The sequence below is a fragment of the Dermacentor silvarum genome, chromosome 2 (assembly GCF_013339745.2).
Source record: "Dermacentor silvarum isolate Dsil-2018 chromosome 2, BIME_Dsil_1.4, whole genome shotgun sequence".
NCBI lineage: Eukaryota > Metazoa > Arthropoda > Arachnida > Ixodida > Ixodidae > Dermacentor > Dermacentor silvarum.
This window is the reverse complement of record NC_051155.1, coordinates 11,053,314-11,075,089: the sequence shown is the minus strand read 5'-3', so window position 1 is coordinate 11,075,089 and position 21,776 is coordinate 11,053,314. Positions and strand designations below refer to the sequence as shown.

Here is a 21,776-nt window from a genome sequence, read left to right as displayed (position 1 = left end):
CCATAAAAGCGCAAAACGAAATGCCGAAACAAGACCATAAGCCCTCACCGCAACCGTCAAAACAACGCAACCAGCAGATGCCACCTTTCCCAACCGACGACCTCAAGATTGTCTACAGGCCACAAGTCAGACTCGACTTATCGAAATGGAGCCTAACCACAGTCACCCACGTCATCGGAAGATCCAGCAGCCTCACGCAACAGGATTTCCACGATAACGTTCGAGTTCAGACCCAGAGGGTAGAAAACATCATCATTGCGAGTACCGCCGACACTCAGCGTGCAACCAAACTCTAAAGCAAAACGACCATCGAGTTAGGCGGCACCTTCTTCAAAGTGAACCCCCACGTGAGATATCCCGAGGATGTAAGCAGAGGCGTTATCTATGGTCTCCTGCCAGGTACCAGTAGTGCCGAAATCGTAGCTGGCCTGAGAGTCGATTCGAGATACACAGTTCTCGGTGCACGCATGCTCGGTCGATCTTCCACGGCCGTTATCACTTTCGACGGGCCATACGTCCCGTACTACATCACCTACCAAAGTGGGGACTATCGCTGTAAGTCCTATCGAAAGTCCGTGCAGTACTGCCGGACGTGTGGTGCTCTTGGACATAGACAAGACATCTTCCCCAGTCACAGAAAACGCTTCTGCTACAAGTGCGGACAAGACGAAGTACTCGAGGATCATGAATGCCTACCCAAGTGCAAAATATGCGAAGAAGCACACGAGACCGCCGTAAAGAAGTGCAAGAAGAAGCTAAGACCCAACCCACCACCTTACCAAGTGAGACAACAACTTAACAAGGCAAAAGACCGAGACAGCCATTGGAATTTCAGCAGCGAATGACGATATTCTCAAGCTAGAGAACCCGTCCACAAGCTCGGGCAGTGCACCGCGACGTCATGCCGGCCGAAGCAAGTCTAAGTCTAGGTCTAGGTCTAGCTCTATCGTACCATCGAGGTCCAAGTCTGGCACGAGATCCCGAACGCGCTCCGTTCAACGAGTCAACTATGCTGCTGCAGCGCGGGGTTACTCTCACAACACGAGCACTTCGGATTTCTCGGCTACAGACACCGCGGCGCTCAGGGCTCTGGAGAACGTTGTTCGAAATCAGCAGAAGGCGCTGCAAAGCCTTCGCGACCAGATCCAAAGCCAAGGCGCCGTCATCGACAAGCTCACACAACTATGCCAAGAACGAGAACAAATTATACACAAGCAGAATGACAACATTGAGAAGCTCACTCAATTATGTCAAGAACAGCAACTAGCTAAACAACAAGCCAAGAGCCTCACGAAACAAGAAGTTGAAGCTGTCGTGGAGAAGAAGATTGTACAGGTCATCAAAACGAAACTCGAGGCTCTAATTGAATCGAAGCTCACAGTAATAGTTGAGTCCAAGCTCGAAGCAATCTTACAAGCGAAATTGCAGCAAATCCATACCCAAATTGGCAACAAGTTCACGACACTCAGCCACAACATGGGCACACATACAGCCCAAATCAATGAGATGAAATCCCAGCTCACTAACTTCATAGCCCATGTCAAGAACAACTACATAAGCCACGCGGAACTTAAGGAAGGGCACGGAAAGAAGAAATGACGGCCACACAGCAAGACGCCTTCTCGCTCGAACTCTCTTGAACGGGAGCACGTTAACGCACCTGGGACTCCTGTGGATGGCAAACTCTAACTGCAAAACGCCCATTTCGCAATCGACTTTTTGCATCTGGCACTGAAACTGTAGATCCTACAGACCCCGCTTAGCAAATCTACAAGAATATATCTAAAGACAAATCAACCAGACATCATCGCCCTCCAAGAGACCAACACCAAAAAAGTTAGGCTTCCAGGATACAACACCCTCAATATAACCACAAGAACTGCCATACATCTCAAGAAGACAATTACAGCCCAAGAACACAGGATATAAGATACCACGATTGAGAACACTATCGTGGAAATCAAAGCCGAGCGTAAGTCGCACCAAAGCCTCTACGTGGCTAACGTATACAGCCCAACGCGAGACCAGCTCGCGGACTACGATCACTTCATCCGCGAACTCCGAAAACGCGCAAGAGGCCACCGGCTCGTAGTCGTAGGGGACTTTAACGCCACGCACACCGCCTGGGGCTATGCCACCACCACGAAGAAAGGCGCGAGAGTCCACGACGCCGCTCAGCAACACGGCCTCACGTTGTGGAACGATTCGCTCCAGCCTACGAGAGTCGGAAACAGCGTCTCAAGAGACACCAACCCCGACCTTACCTTTACGCGGGACGTGAAGAACGCGATCTGGACCTGTCTCCCAGACACTCTTGGTAGTGACCACCACATCATTCAACTCGACATCGAGCACGCACCTCGACCGGCCAGGACTGGCACAGCAAGACTAACGGAATGGAATGCCTTCAGAACCGAGCTCGACGATCAAACCACCATATCGGACATCGATGCCTGGCTCAAACAGATCCTGGATACCGCCGAACGGTTCACAAAAATCATCCAACTTGATGACGACCACCCCGCCATAGACACCCACCTACTCCACGTCTGGGAGGCCAGAAGGGCCCTACTCAAGAGAAGGAAGGGGCAGAAACTCAACAAGCAACTCAGGAAAAGAATCGCCCTATTGACACAACAGTCGCAAGAATATGCTGAACAGCTAGCGAGACACTACTGGCGTGCCTTCTGCGATAAGCTTCAGCGCACGCTCAGTACCAAGAAAATGTGGCACCTGCTGCGCGCTCTCCTCGACGAAGGCCCCACCAAGACCCAGCAACGGCAACACATCCGTCGATTAGCACACAACTACGACGGCTCAGAGGAAGACCTACTCCGCGAACTATGCAACAAGCTCCGCGGTCCCTCCCAACCAGCGACAACCCCACCACTCAAAGAATATGAAGGCAGACTCAACGCTGACTTGGACCGGCCCTTTACACCAGCAGAGCTCCAAGCAGCCATCTCCAAGCTCACGCGAAACACGAGCCCAGGCAAGGACAGGATAGTGAACAAGCACCTACGACAGCTGCCCCAACAGGCCTTGACGGCTCTCCTCTGGTATTACAACGAGTGCTGGGACAAAGGAGAGCTGCCAGCCGCGTGGAAGCACTCGGAAGTGCTCATGATACCAAAGCCCAACAAGCCTACAGCTCTCGAGAACCTGAGACCAATCTCTCTCACTTCGTGCGTTGGTAAGCTGTTTCAGCAAATGGTCCACGACCGGCTGACATCGCACCTCGAAGACAATTGGCACTATCCAGACACCATGTTCGGCTTCCGCCAGCTTCTCTCTACGCAAGACGTCTTTATTCTCCTAAAGGATGGCCTCAAAATGAGCGGCGGTTCTTTTGGAGAAAGGGAGCCGGTTCTCTCGCGTTCAGAGAGCCGTGCCGATGCGTTCCGTCAGAGCCGTGTCTTCTGCTGGGTGAGACTTCCGCGCCATCTATCAGCAGTACGAGAAAGCAACTGCCCTCCCACCCTTCCTCGCAAGAGTCGCCTTCACCCATGGAGGTAAAAAATACTAGGAGGGTGCGTCACGTGATTCCGCTAGCCTTGGCAAGCCAACCTCCTCTGAAGCCACCCCTCCCTCTCTCAGGGGCCCCATGTGCGGTGCCTTTTGGGTAGGAATAGGCCCACAAGGTTGCCGGAGCATTCGTAATTATTTGGTACGTGGAAACTTTGAGTGGCGCCTGCCCACAGGCTTGGAGGCCCGTATGCGGGTGGTGGTTTTCTGCTACTGCGCGCGTCGTTCTTCGCTTCAAATGCGATGCCTTGAAACTTAGAGCAAGACTGGGGCGCCTGACTCATGAAGACAGAAAATTTTCAAGGCGTCACTTGCGCTTACCACCGCGGTTAGTGGAGTTGCCAGCGCTCGCGGCTCGCAACCCGTCCAGACGCCCGAGTGTGGTCTATTTTTCCCACGTACTCAAGTTTCGTCAAATCATCCGTAGTGCACCTTAAGCTGTGGTGCGTATTATCTTGCTAATTTTTCGTCCCGCTGTCTTGCACCTAGAAAGAAACGAGATGTTTTGAGGGACACTTTTTTGTCGCATTTTCGCTTAATAAAAGGCTGGTGTGCGTGTTTTATTTGAGAGAAATAATTTTTGTCACGCTGTCTTGCACCTAGGAAGAAACGAGATATCTTGAGGGACACTTTTTTGTCGCATTTTCGCTTAATAAAAGGCTCTGGTGTGCGTGTTTGATTTTCAGAGAAATAAATAGCATTAGCCTGCATTCTATACGCCGAAGTGGTCGCCGTTTATTCAGATTTACGTGCACTATTTTGCAAGATTGTGTGGTGCGACGACGCTGTTGAGAGGCGCCTCGGGGATCCATTTTCGTTATATAATAAAGCAAATGGACGGAATTTGTGCATTATCTAGAGTTTATTCAGCTGTCTTCGAATGCGAGTATAGCTCTAAAGCATAATTATGTCCTAGAATCAAAACACTACCAGGGGGACCCTTCTTCCTCTGCTAGTGTGAAACGGCATGAAAACTAAATACATAGCCGCAAGGGGATAATGGCAGAATTCATTTGCACTTGTGGATTCATTGTGTTGCTGGTGTACTTGTACTATGGAAAGCACATTTTTATGACAAAAGTAATTGTTTCATTCTTTATTCAATGTTTATTGCACCTACAGAAGCCAGAAGATTTCACACAAATACAGAAGGAAGCCACATGTATAATTTAAATGAAGTACATTGCAAAGATAATACACAAAAGAAAATTATAAACAGCAAGTAGGAAAACTTATTGTGCCACTGCTATTCGGTATCAGTATTAGCATACTTGTATGCCACAGGGCATTTGTATAATAATGTTATACAAAGTAAACTATATCACGTAGTATTGATACCTTTAATAAAACTGGTCAATGGGATCAGCTGTCCTTGAACGTAGCTGCAGTTTTGCTTAATATGCCTTGTATGCAACGCCTTCAATACAGGGCTATAGTTGTATAATATTTATATCTGCGCTGTCTTCACAAATATTGAAAGGCTTCGGTGATTGTGCTTGTCTGAAAAGTAAGCAATACATATGTAGAAATTGAAAAAAAAAGGGTGGTAGTTCACAAAGTCAAAGTTGAAAGATTCCATGTGAGGTCAGACCCAGAAACTAAGTATGTCAACATTAAAATACAATGCATTTTGCTGCAAGTGAAATGTACAACAAAGTTTATGTTGTATCACATACCTACAAAAAAGTTAGCACCGTCGAAGTTGAGCCAACACACCGCAAAATTAAGAGGGTACGGCTCTATTACGTTGTGAACCTCAAATGAATGAATATTTCACGGTATTTAAAACACTCATTGAGTGGTATACATCAAATGTTTGTGGTTACAGTGAATCTGGCATCATAAAAGGCTATTGTAAAGCAAGTGAACTGCGTGAGCACATTAAATTATTTAAATAGTAACATCAACGGTATTCCAGGTGGCAGTGCCAAATTTCCACAAAAGTCAGGTAAAAGACATACAGGATAAACATTAAAAAAACATTGTCATCCTCAAGCGTATACCTAGCTCACACATAATCCATTGAGAGCATTCACAGCATGTCCATGTGATCACACAGTTTGCTCTAGTGAAAGGTAGGCTAGCTAACCTAGCGTCATTGTCCACACTGTTTAGCTTGGGCTGAACAGACCAATTGTTTAAGCATAATTTGCAAGCAGGTGATTCAAGCTACAGCATTCAGCAAGACAACAAACATGTACTTGCAGAATTTACAATAAGGTATCACATTTTCCCTCTATAAAAGTTTGGCATCTACATACAACGCTCTTGAACAATATATGCACTTTACAATGTCACTCAAAAAACAAAAGCCTTAACATAAAACCTGGTGGGATAGCTGAAGTTGATGGATAAAGCAATTAATTGTGTGGGCCATCATGAACATAATTCACCCACGAGGAAACTGGTGCAGCAATTCTTCCAGTACTGCGAGCCGCAGGCACCCAAGCTCAGACACCCTGCCTGGGTCAGCAGAGCAACCGTGATCCTGTAAGATTGCTTCTGTGAGTGGTTCACTGGCTGCAGGGCTTCTCTGAGGGGCAGTGAGGTTAATTACATCGATGGAGTATGGTTTTTTTTTTCAGTGGAGCGTGCAAAGAGAATTTCGATGCGTGTCAATAGAAAGCAATTTCCGCCATCAATATCCTTGACCTCATTGCGAACTATCAGACTCTTCAATGCTGCTGCAAACTGCTTTGCTGTTTGGTTGTAATTACAGCCCCAAATGATTTTATTGCAGCAAAAAGTAACTCAAGGTGGTCCTGACTGAGCTTGTAAGTCGCAAGATAAGCCAATAGGCCATTTTCTGTAACCAAGTGGTTGTATAGACTGTTGTCTAAGCACACCACAATGAATTCTGTCTTTTGGTTGGTCCCTGTCATTAGTTTACCAGCTGCAGACTCCCTAAGCGAGCAAAAGTAGGCCATCAGTTCTTTGACATACGCAGCGACAGGAGCCACATTTTCAGGACACAGCGGTCTTTTCTATTCATCTTGCCTTCGATGTCTTGAATTAAGTATGCCAAATGCATTGTTGGCATGTCTGATAAACTCTTCTGTTGGCAAGGAATTTGAAAATTTTGAATTTTTTTTTGAGCTCTGCAGTCACTAAGAGCATATGCTACCGATTGACTAAACGTTTGAGCCAACAATGAGACTTTCATGGGCTGGTTTTTCCAGGTAATATGTGCTTGTCTAAGTTTGTTTGCCAAATGTAGGCCCTCTGTGTACTGGATTTCATGCAGCTCATCAATTTGTTTCAACAATATGAACTGTTTGTTCGTATCACAATAGCCTTTTTATCAAACAGGGTGTGCTGCAGTATCTTCAGCATGTGACAGGGATCCAAGATCCGTGCAAACGTACAACCATGCAAACGAAACACCAGATCCACAGTTGAAGCTAAAACCCAGGACTAATAGCGACACCATTGGCTTCATTTAAAATTTAAGCACAATAATGACCAGCAAGCGTGAAATCGTTAGGGAGATCAGTGGCTGTGGCTATATACTGTATTTTTTTATCTGCTGTCCCAAAAAATGTTGATAAAGCTTACCAGCACAGTTGGCATGTTATAAATTTTATTATTGTAGTAAATATTGGAGCCTAGCAAGGGTGTTAATTATGTGTGTAATGATAGGACATGGCTGAAGTATAATTCAGAGAAGGAGTGTGTTTTCCTTTTGCCAACTTTACTGAAAAAAAAGTAGTTTTTCATCTTACATAACACTCATTTGCTGCAGTTTGTTTTATTTTTCTTATCTTGTTGTTATCCTAGATTGAATAAAATGAGGTTATGATGTAGCATATATGGCTTTCATTCATTAGCATGGCTTTTGCCCGTGTTAACAACGAAATTTGAACGCAGTATGCTTGTCACCTGTGTCAAAAATGGGCTGTAATGTAGCCAATCATAGGTTGAACAGTTCTATCTTTCTCTTCATTCTGAGCATTACTAATAGATCTTTTAAATCTGTTGAAAACATCTTACAAAAAGCTGTATAACAGTCTCATACATGCCAGGACATGTTGGATTTCGGAAGGCTCATCAGCAATGTCTGAATCAGTCAAGGACGCGCTAGCAGATGTAGCAGTACCCTCTGCTAGCACATCAGACAAGCCTTCAGTGATGTCCATATCCATTGTGGCTTGAGAGAGCCCTGCCTGAATATAAGAAAAGCACATTTCACTTCAGGAATGGTGGGGGACATCTACCACAGTAATGAAAAAGGCATGATCAAACTGGAGACATGCATTATGGCTGCATACAGCTGTGCATCAACTTACTGGCTCAAGTTGATGCTGTTATGTTCCCGTGGATGTAGCTGCTTCACTTTAAGGTTGACTCATTGCTGTGGCATCGTCCTTTGCAAGCGTCTGGAGTTAAACAATAACCCACCAGATATTTTTAAGGTCCTAATATAACATTTGCTGTGGAATGCATTTACACAACCTTTGCAGAGTCATGCAAAAGACCTCGCATGATCTGTGCATGCTTTCCCTACACACCACATCCCCTTGTGTAGAAAACTATGTTTGATCTAAGTGTGCCTGTAAAATACACATACAGCTAATTGAATCTCGGGGAAAATGGAGCTGTAGTAACTTCGCAGTGCATGTTTCACACAAAAATATTATAGATATAGCTGTAACAGATACATAATGTAATGTAATGCCTCCAGGCCTTCAGGCTACTAATAATAAATGAATGAAAATGATGTTCACTCCTGTAATTGAAAGTAAAACTGCGTTATTTCATCTCAACTGTCATTTACCTGTTAATTGCTTAAAATCTGTCAACCAACATCATCTTCTGAAAAAAAAGAAAATGATATTTAGCCTCAACATGGGGAGTGATTGAACTTTGCAACATCATGTTTGAACTTTGCCCTCACAAGCCGAGTTACTACGTGCAGAATATTCTCTACAAAATTATTGTTCTTGGCGACTATTGCAAAACTTGGTATGTTATGTGAAGACTAATCTTTCATGGTTTCTTCAATTAATTAGTTTTATTGCAATTTTCATTGTTTCCAGCCACAAGAAATACATACAAAATTCAGTCAATAATAATTTTTATAGCAGGAAATGTAATTCTTCGACAATAAATATCTTCACATCGTGGGCTTTTTAGGAGTGTACGCTAGCTATCATGAACATAATGTGCTTTAAGTGCTTCAAGGAGAAATGAATGTTTCACACTTAGTGGGAATTATGACAAATTTGGAAAAAAATGGCTTGAATAGTATTTCACCACTATTTCGTCAATTATAATTCACACGAGCACGTAGTCCCTAACCGATCGCGAATATTGCAGTTCCATTTCCATAAATAAAAGAAACGTTCATTGTGCTTACCTCTAGCAGGACAGACCATCGCGCCGATTTTCTGTTCGATTAGGGCATCCTGGCACACAACACTTCATCACGAAGGTGCGCCTGCTGCTGACGGGAGTTCTCGCCGGTCTGCTAAGAGGCCGAAGGCTTTGAACAGATCTCGAGCAACAGTGTCCACTGCGCTACCGTAACTACGGGCCGGCACGGCCCTAGATATGTTCGAAGTCTCTGGCTCGCCAGTCCATCCTTGGGCACAGGACGGGACGAATTTTTTTCCCGTAGGGAAACAGTCGCTTCGGACCCTGTACGCTCGCTTAATCGCCTGCACATTTTGCGGGGGCGAAAGGCATCATTGTTTCCCAGAAGACGTCGTCAAACGCAACGAATCGTCGTCGGAAGGGCGGCTTGGTTGCCTTCACACGTTTGCAGGGCGAAAGGTTCCCTCGTTTGCCTGAAACCACACCGAAACGCAACCAGCCGTCCTTGAGGTGGTCCTCCCGGGTTGTTGGGCGCAATGCCGGTTAACCGACGCCTTCGATCTCAACAACCTTGGCGCCTGTCTGCTAATTAAGCGGCAAGACTCAACTGTTTCACACACTCGAATTCCTTCACTAACCTCGGCGCGCGTTTGCCACGCCGCGTATGTGCGCATATTCCACCCCGCAGCAGACGAAACCGAAGCCACCGAAGCGAGCCGGGTAAAATCTACCGCTTGCCTATCACGCGATGGCCTATTTCCCATCATCCCATTCTTCTAAATTTTTTATGACTAGGCTTCAAGATTGTCACGTGACGCTCCCTTCTAGTTTTTTCCTTCCTCCATGCCTTCATCCCCTCGCCTTCGGCTTAAGAACGAAAGAACCTCCGCTCACTTATTGAACCACGGCTCCCTGGCTCTTCAAAAGAGCGGCTCAAAAGAACCGGCTCGCTCCTGAGCGCTCAGGAGCGAACCGCTCTTTTCGCCACGGCTCCCTCGCTCTTCAAGAGATCCGGCTCGCTCCTGAGCGCTCAGGAGCGCGCCGCTCTTTTGAAGAGCGAAGTAGCTGTGGTTCAGTAAGTGAGCGGCGGCTCTTTCGGAGAGAGGAAGCCGGCTGGACTCTCTCTCGTTCATTGAGCGTGAGGAACCGTTCCTAGAAAACGCTCAGTAACGAGCCGGATCTTTTCAGCCGCTCTTTTGAAGAGCGATTGAGCCGGGGCTCAGTAAGAGAGCGGCGTTTCTTTCGGAGTGAGGAAGTCGGTTCGCTTTCCTTGAATGAGCCGTGCCGAACCGCTCCGTCAGAGCTGGGTCTTCTGCTGGGTTTCGAGGTTTCGATTTCTGACCGACGAATGGTGGCCGGTGTGGGCAGACTCGCGCTACTGGTACTCGCTCGCAGTGTGTGGTGTGATCAGCAGTCCCTTTGCTTTTTGTGCGTCCTATGGTGTGGCAACCGATGCCACCGAGGGGAGAAGTAAAGAAGTTTTAATTGGCAAAGGATGGTACCATTCGTTGCCTGCTGCTGTTCGAACGATGTCTCACGACTATCACCGATCGTACATCGTGCGCTGGTCCAATAACACTTCGAAGATGGTCTTCCGTGTCTTTAAAGACAACAGGTGAACGTACATTTTACGTCCTGGTGTTCATTTATGCTAATTAGTGTAGTCAGGAAAATGTCGCCTATGCCATCCACTTCAGTGCATTTTCTGAGCGTTTATCATTAGCACGTCATTAAAACGAGGCCAATAATCTGTTGAGTTGTAATAGAACTTCATTCCTTTTTTTTCTTTTTTTGTCTTGGCGTATGATGGTATGATCGCCAGTATCGCGCGTGCAGTCAAGAGAAAAAAAAACGAAAGGTACGTGCGACAGTTTTGTAGATCTTTCGTGTGATTTTTGTATATTACTTCAAGAAATGATTTCTACATTCATTTTGCATGGCGTTACAGCTTACTCATATTATAGTGAACGTACGTAGTGAATAAATGAATAAAGTTGAAATATAATGTACAATCATTTCGTGTTTTTATTTTGACAAAAGTTGATTTTAATGTAGCACAAAAACAGACAAGCTTCTGTAATGACAATGAAGTTACATATTTTTTCTGGAAAAAGTACGTCGCATTCTGCCTGTCACAGTATCATAACCATTTTATCCCCAATATCAGAAAAGAAAGTTTCATTACAACTAATAATTCACGCTTTTAATATACGTAAAAATAATCTCTAAACATAGCGAAAATACCAATAACAAGGTTATTAAATTATGCATATATTGTTTTTTTCAAAGCCAGATAACTATAGAATATGCATGACACAGGTTACACGTTTAGGTGAACCGGTGAGCCGTTCAAATGAACCGGTTCATTTCAGTGAGCTGAGCCATTCCGAGCCGCTCACTGAAGTGAGCCGTGTTGCCCATCTCTAGTTTAGAGCATAACTTGCACTTGAGCCACGCGGCGTTGAGGCACATTCGTGCTACATGGCCCTCTCTGCCGCATTTAAAACAACAGTTCTTTCCAGCAAGCCGGCATCTGATCTCGTGGGCTGACAATGTGGCGTGGCAGTCCTTAATGGTGTGGTCACGGTTATCGCACAGTACACAGCAGGGATGCTCGTGCGATGCAGATCCTGCAGACAAGCCTGATGCTGACGGTACCGGCGGTGGTAGACAGGTTGACATCGCCCCTGTCCCGCGGAGGTAGTTTTCGGTAGGCACCTTGAACGGGAGGCCTGGCTCTCTTCTCTGCTCTCGGCTTGTACCTGCAGGAACTTCATGACGTTTCGCACCTCCTCTTGCCACGACCTCGAAGTAGCCCCGTCATCGGGCTCAGTCTCCTTCATGCGTTGACGGTAGAGAATAGCGATATCTTCGGGAAGCGATCGCATAAGAACGCGATGAAGGAGGACCGCGTATTCTGACGCTGGCTGTCGAGGCTGTCGAGGCAGCTTGTACGAAAGTGCACCTCGTCGTAGAGTTCCCGCAGCTGCGACACCTGAGGAGAGCGATCAATGGGCGCGATGGCAAGTAAACAGTCGATGTGGTCGTCAACGAGGGCGGTATGACGGCCGAACCTCTCTCGGATCATTTTCACTGCTACAGCGTAGTTCGCTTCCGCCAGACGCACACCTTCGACTGCACGCTTCGCTGTGCCGGTTAAGTAGGATCTTAAGTACGAAAATTTCTCGATGTCGGACAGCTCACGGTTGTTATGGATCGTGGCCTCGAAATGGTCCCAGAAGCCCTGCCGCTCGCGAAGTTCACCGGAGAAAACAGGTACCTGTAGTTTCGGTAGGGCAACTCGGTGTAACGGTGCTCGGGAACTTGCTTCAGTGGACACGCCTTGGGTGGTGGTTTCGCTCAAAACGCTCTGTGTGGTGCTGTCTCCGGCTCCTGCAGCAGAATTGAGAATGAAGCGGACCCGGCTCATGGTGTGGCGGATCTTATCGTGGCACTCCAGAGCGACGGTGGCTTCCGCCTCATACTTGTCTCCATCGTCCATGAGGTCGGCAATCGTCTCGTTGAGCACTGCTAGCGCCGAGTCCTTGTCCTGCAGGTCGTCCAAAATAACTTGCAGGTCGGGTGGCGAAGGATGCTCAGCTTGTAGCGCTTCGGTAGTGGTCGAGATGAGCCTTGTAGCAGCGGCTCGAAGTATGCCTCTGCATGCGTCGCAATCGATCCACCGTCGGTGCAGGACGCCAGTCGTCTCCCGAGTTTCACGGTACCATAAATGTAAGGAATGAAGTGACTGCGCGTCCGCCGGTTGTGGTTTATTCAACCAACTGGTACGATGGCGCTAGCGCGAGCCCTCGCCTTCTGCGTTCTAAACCTCTTCTTCTTCTTCAGTTTTACCTCAGTTCACTACTCGAAGAAGCGCCTAGACAAGACCCAGCTCCTGTACTTGACGTCAGCACTGTTCTGCCGCAGCACGAACGGGAACAGCTTCTTGCGCTATTGGCCTAGTTCGTCGACTGCATTGCGTCGACTTCAAGAGTCGGTCGGACGCCTCTAACAAAGCACCGAATAATTACAGAGGATACGGCGAGACCAATTCACCAAAATCGTTATCGTGTGGCTCCCAGATAACATGAAACCATACAACAACAGGTGACAAAAATGCTTGAAGACTACGTGATCCAACCATCAACGAGTCCCTGGGCATCCCCTGTAGTTCTGGTCAAGAAAAAAGACGGCAGCTTGCGTTTCTGTGTGGACCTGCTTCCCCGTATCGACAATTCCCTCGACAGGCTTCGACACGCACGGCATTTCTCTTTCATGGACTTAAAAAGCAGATATTGGAAAATCGAGGTAGACCTGAGAGACCGTGAAAAAACTCCTTTCGTGACGCCAGACGGCCTATACTAATTTAAGATTTGGCCTTTCGGCTTCTGCTCTGCCCCTGCTACGTTGCAACGCCTCATGGATACTGTGCTTTTGGGTCTGAAGGGGAAAACCTGCGTAGTGTACCTCAACGACGTCATTGTGTTCTCCGCAACGTTTGAAGAACACCTCGAATGGCTTGAAGTGGTTGTGCAGTCTGTACGATCCGCCGGCCTTACCCTGAAGCCGGAGAAGTGCCAGTTTGGCTTTGCGGAAATACAGTTTCTTGGTCACGTCGTCAGCCACACCGATGTCCACCCGGATACTGAAAAAATTGCCGCCGTCACACAGTTCCCCGTACCATCCGATAAAAAAGCTGTCCGGCGGTTCCTCGGCCTCTCCGCCAACTACCGGCGGTTTATTGTAGACTTTGCTCGCATTGCGTCGCCGTTAAGTCGCCTCACGAGAGACGACGCTGCTTTTGTACGGGGCGATGAATACCAAGGTGCATTTAACGTCTTGCGGCAACGCCTCCAGACACCTCCAGTGCTTGCCCAAAGTGCTTGCCCACTTTGATGAGACCGCTCCTACATTGCTCCACACTGATGCCAGCAATGTTGGCTTGGGAGCTGTTCTTGTGCAGCGCCAGGAGGACACAGAAAGAGTGATTGCGTACGCAAGCACAACGCTCTCAGGCACAAAGGCAAATTATCCCACAACTGAGGAAGAACGCCTCGCCGTGGTATGGGCGGTTATGAAATTTTCGCCCATGTTTGTATGGCCGCCCTTTCAAAGTTCTCAGCGACCACCATTCACTGCGTTGTTTGACGAACTTTAAAGATCATTCTGGATGATTGGCGCGTTGGAGCCTAAGGCTGCAAGAGTTTGACATAACAGTCATGTACAAGTCGGGGAAGCGACATACGGATGCTGACTGCCTGTCTCGATCGCCAATAGAGTACGGCTTCTCCACTTGAAGAAGAAGATATAGCATTTCTTTGTGTTCTGGACACAGCCGCCGTCGCTCAACAACGGGAGGACCCTGAGTTGCTTGAACTCATCAACTACTTAGAGGGAAGATCTGCGAAAGCACCTCGAGTTTTCGCAAGAGGAGTGTCCTTATTTTGTTTACGGGCCAAAGTCCTTTACAAAAGAAACTTTTCTTCGACAGAGTCCCCTAGCTCCTCGTCATTCCTGCAGCTCTTCGTACGGAAGTACTTCAAGACTGTCACATCGAGGTGACTTCTGGTAACTTAGGCTACACGCAAGCATTGGGCAGAGTGCAGCAAAGCTAGTACTGGCCGAGACTTACCACCGCCGTGAAACATGATGTTTGCACTTGTCTTGACTTCCAGAGGCGCAAGTCACCTCCGACGAAACAAGCCGGCCTGCTACAACCTGTCCAGGTTCCTCGAACACCATTTGATCGAATCGGAATGGATATGTTGGGCTCAATTCCTACTTCTACTGCAGAACATCGCTTTGTTCTCGTCGCAATCGACTATCTGACACGTTACGCTGAAACAAAGGCCATCCAGAGAGGCACAGCAGCCGAGGTGACACGCTTTTTCATTGAGAATCTTGTGTTACGACACGGCGCACCAGGCGTCGTAATCACCGACAGAGGAACCGCATTCACGGCTGCACTTTTAGATCACGTCTTGCTGCTAAGTGGAACGGATCCTTGGAAGTCAACCGCCTACCATCCACAAACCAACGGATTGACGGAGCGCTTAAACAAAACAATTGAAGACATGCTTTCAATGTACGTGGATGTCGAACATAAAAATTGGGATCAGCCTTGTTCACGGCAGGGATGTACGAATGGATGTGGATGCAATGCTTCCACACGAATTTGACGACACTGAGCGATGTGTTTACGCAACGCGCCGAAGATACTCGGCAGCTCGTGCGCTTGCGGATCTGCCAGCAGCAAGACTACATACCACGCAGGCCGCTATGATGCTCACCGTAGAACTGTAGCTTATGAAGTCGGCGACAGAGTGTGGGTTTGGACAACCATACGGAAACGAGGCCTCTCCGAGAAGCTGTTAAGGCAATACTTGGGCCCATATCGAGTATTGCCGCGGCTCAGTGATGTCACATACGAGGTCGTTCCCGATAGTCCCTACGGTACGCGGCGCCGCCCGCACCGTCCTGAACTTGTGCATGTTGTACGCATGAGAGCGCATGAGAGCGAATGACTATGCGAGAGACCCTCACTTCCGCAAGTGACACTTCTGGTCTAGCATTGGGATGATGCTCTTTTAGGGAGGGACAAATGACGCGTGTGCTCTAGGCAGACGACAACGACGATGCGGGTATTAACGGACTCCGTCTAGTGGGTCAGTGGGATTTTTCGGCGACGAAGAATACGTGTCTCTGTTCTGTTTTGCTTGGACAGGTTGTCCTGCTGTTCTTGAAGAACGTCTCCCTGTCCTCTCTCGGCGTTGTACTGCGACAGTATATATTATGCGTGCGCCGTGAGTGCCACAAAGTGTGCGTACCAATAGTACAGCTTGTATTCCGCTGCTTGGGCGCTGTCGAATGGGAGAATATTTAAAAATGCAAATATTAGATCGCTCGTCATGCTACATGGTATTGATCATTACATGTGATCGAAAGGTCACAATAAAGCCACCTTTGCTAGCACATACCTAGCCAGCCCCCGCACGTCGTAGGCGGATACCGTGACCGCTGGAACGGCGGAAACACTGGCAGTCAGCAGGAAGGCCTTGTTCGTCTCGTTCATGTATGTGCGGAAGTCCTGCGGAAGTTAAGAAATGGCAAAGTGGACGTGCCAAGCGCAAGAATACTGGTCAATAAAGTTGCTAAGCATGTAGACAATTTTTCACATAATATGCAATGGATGCTTGCAATATGTATTCAGGACGCTTGGTTGGGAGGGATTAGGGGCAATAGTCCCCTAGTGATGTAGCGACAATCTGTGGCAACAAATCACATTTTCATCTTCAATAACCTTGACTATTGATAATTGACAAGCTAAATCGCTGACACCCAAGCATTCCGTTCAGATTCCGTATGCAAAAGGTTACAGCGGGATACTGCAAACGTCTGGGCGTGGGAGAATCGTATGACCAGGTTCCACGCCATCACGACACACTACCTGTTACAAAGACGCGTATAGCCATTCGCTCACCCTAGGTTAGACAGGACGCAAGCAGTACACTAAAGACAATTACAAACGATTTCTTACAGAAACCGCAGACTCATACACGCCATGTATCCAGACATGCACACTACAAAAATCGTGTGGCCAGGTTTCCACGCTTAGTCACATGTTATGGGTGTGTGAGGACTTAACAAACAATTGGGCAGTGCCGATTCCCTTCCACCGCCAGCCTCCGCTCGCGCTAGAATACCGCACTGCTCAGTTCCAACCTAACAGCACAACTCTGGCCCGTCCAGCGAGCCGAGGAAGCCGCTTCGAGACAAGGTCTCGGAACTGCGTCCGCGGTGGGTGCCCATACCCACTAAAAGGACGCCGGACTCAAATCTGATTGACTTCAAAATGAAGTTTACGTTCTTCTTCTGTGTGATGGAAGAACAAACGGTATGTGTATATTTAGCAAATTACAAGAGGTAGTATAAAGCTAACTCTCTATTTGAGAACATGAGGAGGAAGTGGAGGGCTTCAGTGTCTAAAGAAGGTACTTAATTAGAATCACAGAATTGTATCAGCGGAAGGCAGATACGAAGGCATTGCGATCGGGCATTGCACAGCGTAAAACCATTCCTTTCCATTCGCTTCCCTTTACCTTCGCTGGCGACGCCAGCGTGGGCAGGATCAAAACGTTTTTTTTTTTTTTTTTTTGAGCAGGCTTCTCAAATGTTCGCTGTTGCAAGAGGCTCTCGAATCCTTTGGGTAGCGTTGCCCTAGTTGCCTGCAGCCTGACCATGGCTGCTTCGTGCGAGCGCGGCAGTCGGTTGACCAGTCAGATGAGCGGAGAAGGCTGAGAGAAGGTGACGTAGAACGATAAACAAAACGATTACATCGGTATGTACGGCGTGGCCAGCTCGATGTTCCACGTGAACGCGCATGGGAAGCGAACGTTGCATGGTGGCAAGGGTGCCTCTCTTTCTTCGCGCGAGCACTCACACGTAGGAGACGGAGGGATTGTCAAAACAGCACACAAGCAAAAAATAGAAAAAGACGGGGAGGGACGCAAGATGATGGAAAAGAAGGACGCTCAAGCTGATCACAGGTGTGCGCTGACAGATTGGCATTTGCAAACGTCAACCATGAGGCATGTGCAGTTTTCGCACCAATAGATATCCACTCCCAGAGGCTTCGTAGGCGCAAGAGGCCGTGCTGGGAATCTGGCTTCACGAAGTGCCCTTCCGCCACGTCGGCAGCGGTATTCTGCGGTACATGACAGTTAGACGCCACTCCAGTGACTGAGCAATATCTAGTTCCGCCGTAAAGCGGACAACGGCCGACTTTTCAGGGTAGAACTGAAGGCCAAGCATTTCCATGTGGTCAGCAGATATTGTTACTAGCTGTTAGATCTGCTGCCTGTCTTCGGCCAGGAGATTAATATTGTTACGTTGAGGAAATATTTACAATATCTACAAGAAAGGCAACAATGTACAAACAAGATGGCTGTAGAGACCGATTTCACATCGACACGTCAAATCGTCTTCCCCCGACTTCGGCGCCACTCTTGGCTGCGCCGCAACAAACCGCACCGGGGCCGTCTCGACGCCAGCTATAATGGCGGTCAACTCGCAGCAAAGCGAGGCTTCAACCGAGACATATGCACAACGTCAGTGGGCACAGGCGAATCCAGCGGGGCGACATTGCTAAGCTGCCGCAATATCGTGTAGGGCCCTGTGTAGCGCGGCAGCAGCTTTTTCAGGCAGGCCGATGCGGTGACATGGTGTCCAACAGAGCCAGGGAGCAATTGAACGTCCCGATGTCGGATGTCGTACCGGATCTTCTGCGCGGCCTGAGACTGGGTGATTCGCGAGCCGGCAATCTGGCACGCCGTGTGGCCCCGGACGAAGACATCTTGTGACATACTTAGCTCTTACCAGAACAAACAAGCCGTGCCATGTTAAAATGTCGTCCTCTTTGTCCTTTCAATCATGACAGGCTTGCTCTTGGTTACTGAAACAACTGTTCCGTAGCAATATGGTTGTCTCCGTTCAACAAGCAGAGCCTCGATGCGTTCTGCCTCCGCTTGTGCAAGAGCGCACTGGGGTGACCAAGCTAAGGTAAAAAGCTGAACGCGGCGAAAATTGGACGCTCTACAGTGTGGCTGACGCGGCTGAAGTGTGGCAGAGCGTGTCGTATCGCACGCCGGAGGAACCGGGCGCACCGCGCGCTATAGCTTGCCTGATACAGTTCGGATTTACTGATGCGAGGATATAACCTCCTCGGATGTGAGCGTTTGCGCCTTCGACAAAAGCAATGCTGTCGCTCGCTGCACACTTCCGCGCTTGCGCTGCGGCAAAAACTGATCGAAGTTTTTATCCCAAGTGAAATTTCGTTGCAGTTGGCCTTCACGTGACGAGAGCCAGCACAAGGCATGGGTAACCACGCAAAATGTGCGCTCATACAAGTACGGGCTGAATTTAGCTACTGCCCAAACTAACGCCAGGCCCTGCCGTTCAGTGATTGAAAAATGGCTGGAGGCGGCAGCGTATGCAATTACGCGTCTGCGTTACGCTGCGATTCAACGAGCCCCAACTCCATGGCCACTGGCATCCGTGTCAAGTTCAGTGGCGGCAGATGGATGATAATGAGCCAGCAATGGGGGAGCCGTTAGCACGAGGGTGGAGAAGGCTCTAGTTTGAGCAGGGCCCCACGTGAATGCAGCGTCCTTCTTATGTAAGTCGGTGAGTGAGCGGGCGGTGAAATTCTTGATGAAACGACTCAAATACGAGCATAGACCAACAAAGCTTCTTACATAAAAATTCTCAACAGGAAAATTCTGGATAGCGTGAATCTTGTACGGCTCTGCTTGAACGCCAGCGGAACTGACGAGATGGCCAAGAAGGTAATTTTTCCAAAGTGGCACTTGGATGAGTTCAATTGCAGGCCGGCACATCAGAGTGGCCGACAGACGCGTTAGATGACTCGCAAAAATTGGTGAAAAGACTATCATATCGTCTAGATAATGAACACATGTAGACCATTTATAGCCGCGAATTAAGGAGTCCATCATTCTATTGAAGGTTGGCGGGCGGCATTACAAATAACGAACGGCATAATCTTGAATTGGTAGAGGCGGTCAGTTGTTACGAAGGCAGTTTTCTCGCACTCCATGTCATCTACCGAGATTCGCCAATGGTCTGATCGAAGGTCTATGGACGAGAAGTACTGGGCTCCGTGCGAGCAGTCCAAAGCGTCATCAATATGAGGGAAGGGGCGCGTGATTTTATTGAGGTGCCCGTAATCGACACAAAAGCGCCAACCGTCGTCCTTGTTTTTGACAAGGACAACAGGGAACGCCCAAGGTCTTGAAGATGGCTTGTTAACGCCTTTAGTCAACATTTTATCGACTTCTCGTTGTATCACTTGTTCGGCATGTGAAACACGGTACGGAAGACGGCGTATCGAATTGGCGTCTCCGGTGTAAATACGATGGGTGATCACCGATGTCAGGGCAAAAGGCGGCCGTCGAGGTCAAAAATGTTTCCAAGAGACGGCGGAGGTCAACAGGTTGTGCAAGAAGAAGGTCAGGTGTGGTCATGTTGTTAAGTTCGTCTGTGAGAGTGTGTGAATCGGAGCTTCCTGTAGAGGCCGACGGAATTTCGGCGTCAAAAGCCAATATCTCGAAATTGTTGACAGGCAAAATGTAACCCATAGGCATGCCTCATGGGAACAATTTGAGTTGAGCAGGTAAAATTAAGGAGAGGGAGCGAAGCCTGATTGCCTGTAACAGTGAGCACGGTATGGGGACGGCAAAATTCCTTTCAAGCAGTATGTCAGCGGTGAGACAATGTACATAGTCGCCGTCAGGAACAGATGGTAAAGGTATTAGAGTGACGTACGAAGTGGCTTGAGGCGACAGGCAGATAAGCATATAAGCAGATAAGCTTCGGGTAAGCATAACCGTGGTTATGGACTGGTGGACTATGGCAGCCGTGAGGAAGTTCAAGCTGATTGACACTAGACGCACAGTCAAAGAGGGCTGAATGGGACGATAAAATGTCTAAGCCGACTATAACTTCGTAAGTACATTGCTGCAAAACGGCAAACAATAGAGTGGTTAGGTGCCCCGCGATGCCAATGTGAACGGTGCACATACCAGGCATGGTAGGTGTTCCTCCATCGGCGACGCGGAGGGTGCGTGATGCAGTGGGTGTAAGAACATTCTTAAGGCGTCGGCGCAAGTGGGGCACTGATTACGGAGATGTGCGCACCAGTGTCAATGAGTGCTGGGGCACTGACGCCATCGACTACAATGTTCATCAAGTTCTGTTTGGTCGGCAAAGTGGCCAGAGGTGAACTTCAGAATAGTGGCTAGTCGGGATTGTTGGTACGAACACATACTTCAGCAAACAGCGCAACAACAGGACACAGAAAAGGGGCACACGACACAGGCGATGACTTCCAACAGGTACGTTTATTGCGCGAGCATGGAATATATAGGCTGAAAAGCGTGAGTGAAAACATAAACGGCGTGGCAAACATGAAAACAATGACTTGATGTTGAGGTGGGTGGAGAGGTGGTAAATTTGCAGATACGAGATTTCCTTGTCTAATAACTAGGTGGATGGCCAACTGATCCATGAAGGACCACGTTGGTTGCTGGCAAATGCCATCAACCAACGTGGTTATTAGACAAGGAAATCTCGTTTCGGCAAATTGAACACCTCGCCGCCCACCTCAACCTCAAGTCATTGTTTTCATGCTTGTCACACCATTTATGTTTTCACTCATGCTTTTCTGCCTTTATATTCCGCGCTCGCGCGATAAACATATCTCTTGGAAGTCAGCGCCAGTGTCGTGTGCCACTTTTTTGTGTCCCGTTGATGCTTAAGTTTGCCGTCGGGTCGTCAATGCAGCTCACCTACGGGAGCTCCATCGCTTAGTTTTCCGGAGACGGGCGTCGGGGCTCCATCGGGGATAGTAGACGACGGGCCTGCAGCGATAGGGAAGATGGTCGACGAGCTGGTGTCGAACGGGACTGTTGACGTTGGAATGACGACGAGCGACTGTTCCAAGTGGCATGATCATCATTGTTGGGCGTCAAATGCAGGCTGGTAACGACGCCATTCTGTTCGGAGCGACAATAACTGGTGAATGGCGGTTGCCGAGGGGAGGAGACAGTACGGTTGTTAGAATGGCGAGCAACGTGACCGATGCGCCGGTAGGCAAAACATATTCGCCGATCGTCTGCCGTTCGACACTCGGCCGGATTTAGGTGGTGTTCACGAAGCCTATTACTATTGTATGGGCGAGCAGCATTAGACACCTGTGAAGCGGCAACAGCGCAGAATGAACTCCAAGATTATCGAGTTCTTCACGGACTATTGCCTGCACAAATGGTACTGTAGGCATGCTGTTCGGCTCACTGGGGCGGTAAGGAAAGGCTGTAGGAGCCATGGCTTCCAGTACTCGTCGTACTATCCGCGTCAGGTCGTCT

General features: G+C 48.4%; 1 protein-coding gene across 1 annotated transcript in view; it reads right to left on the bottom strand.

Annotated features, from left to right (window-relative positions):
* The window catches only part of LOC119440854 (chitinase-like protein 4), a 503,330-nt gene that overhangs the window by 193,805 nt on the left and 287,749 nt on the right, over nt 1-21,776 (bottom strand). The window contains exon 6 of the mRNA XM_049661102.1: nt 15,816-15,925. Within this exon, the coding sequence (XP_049517059.1) occupies nt 15,816-15,925 (110 nt within the window). The remainder of the gene's footprint in view (nt 1-15,815; nt 15,926-21,776) is intronic.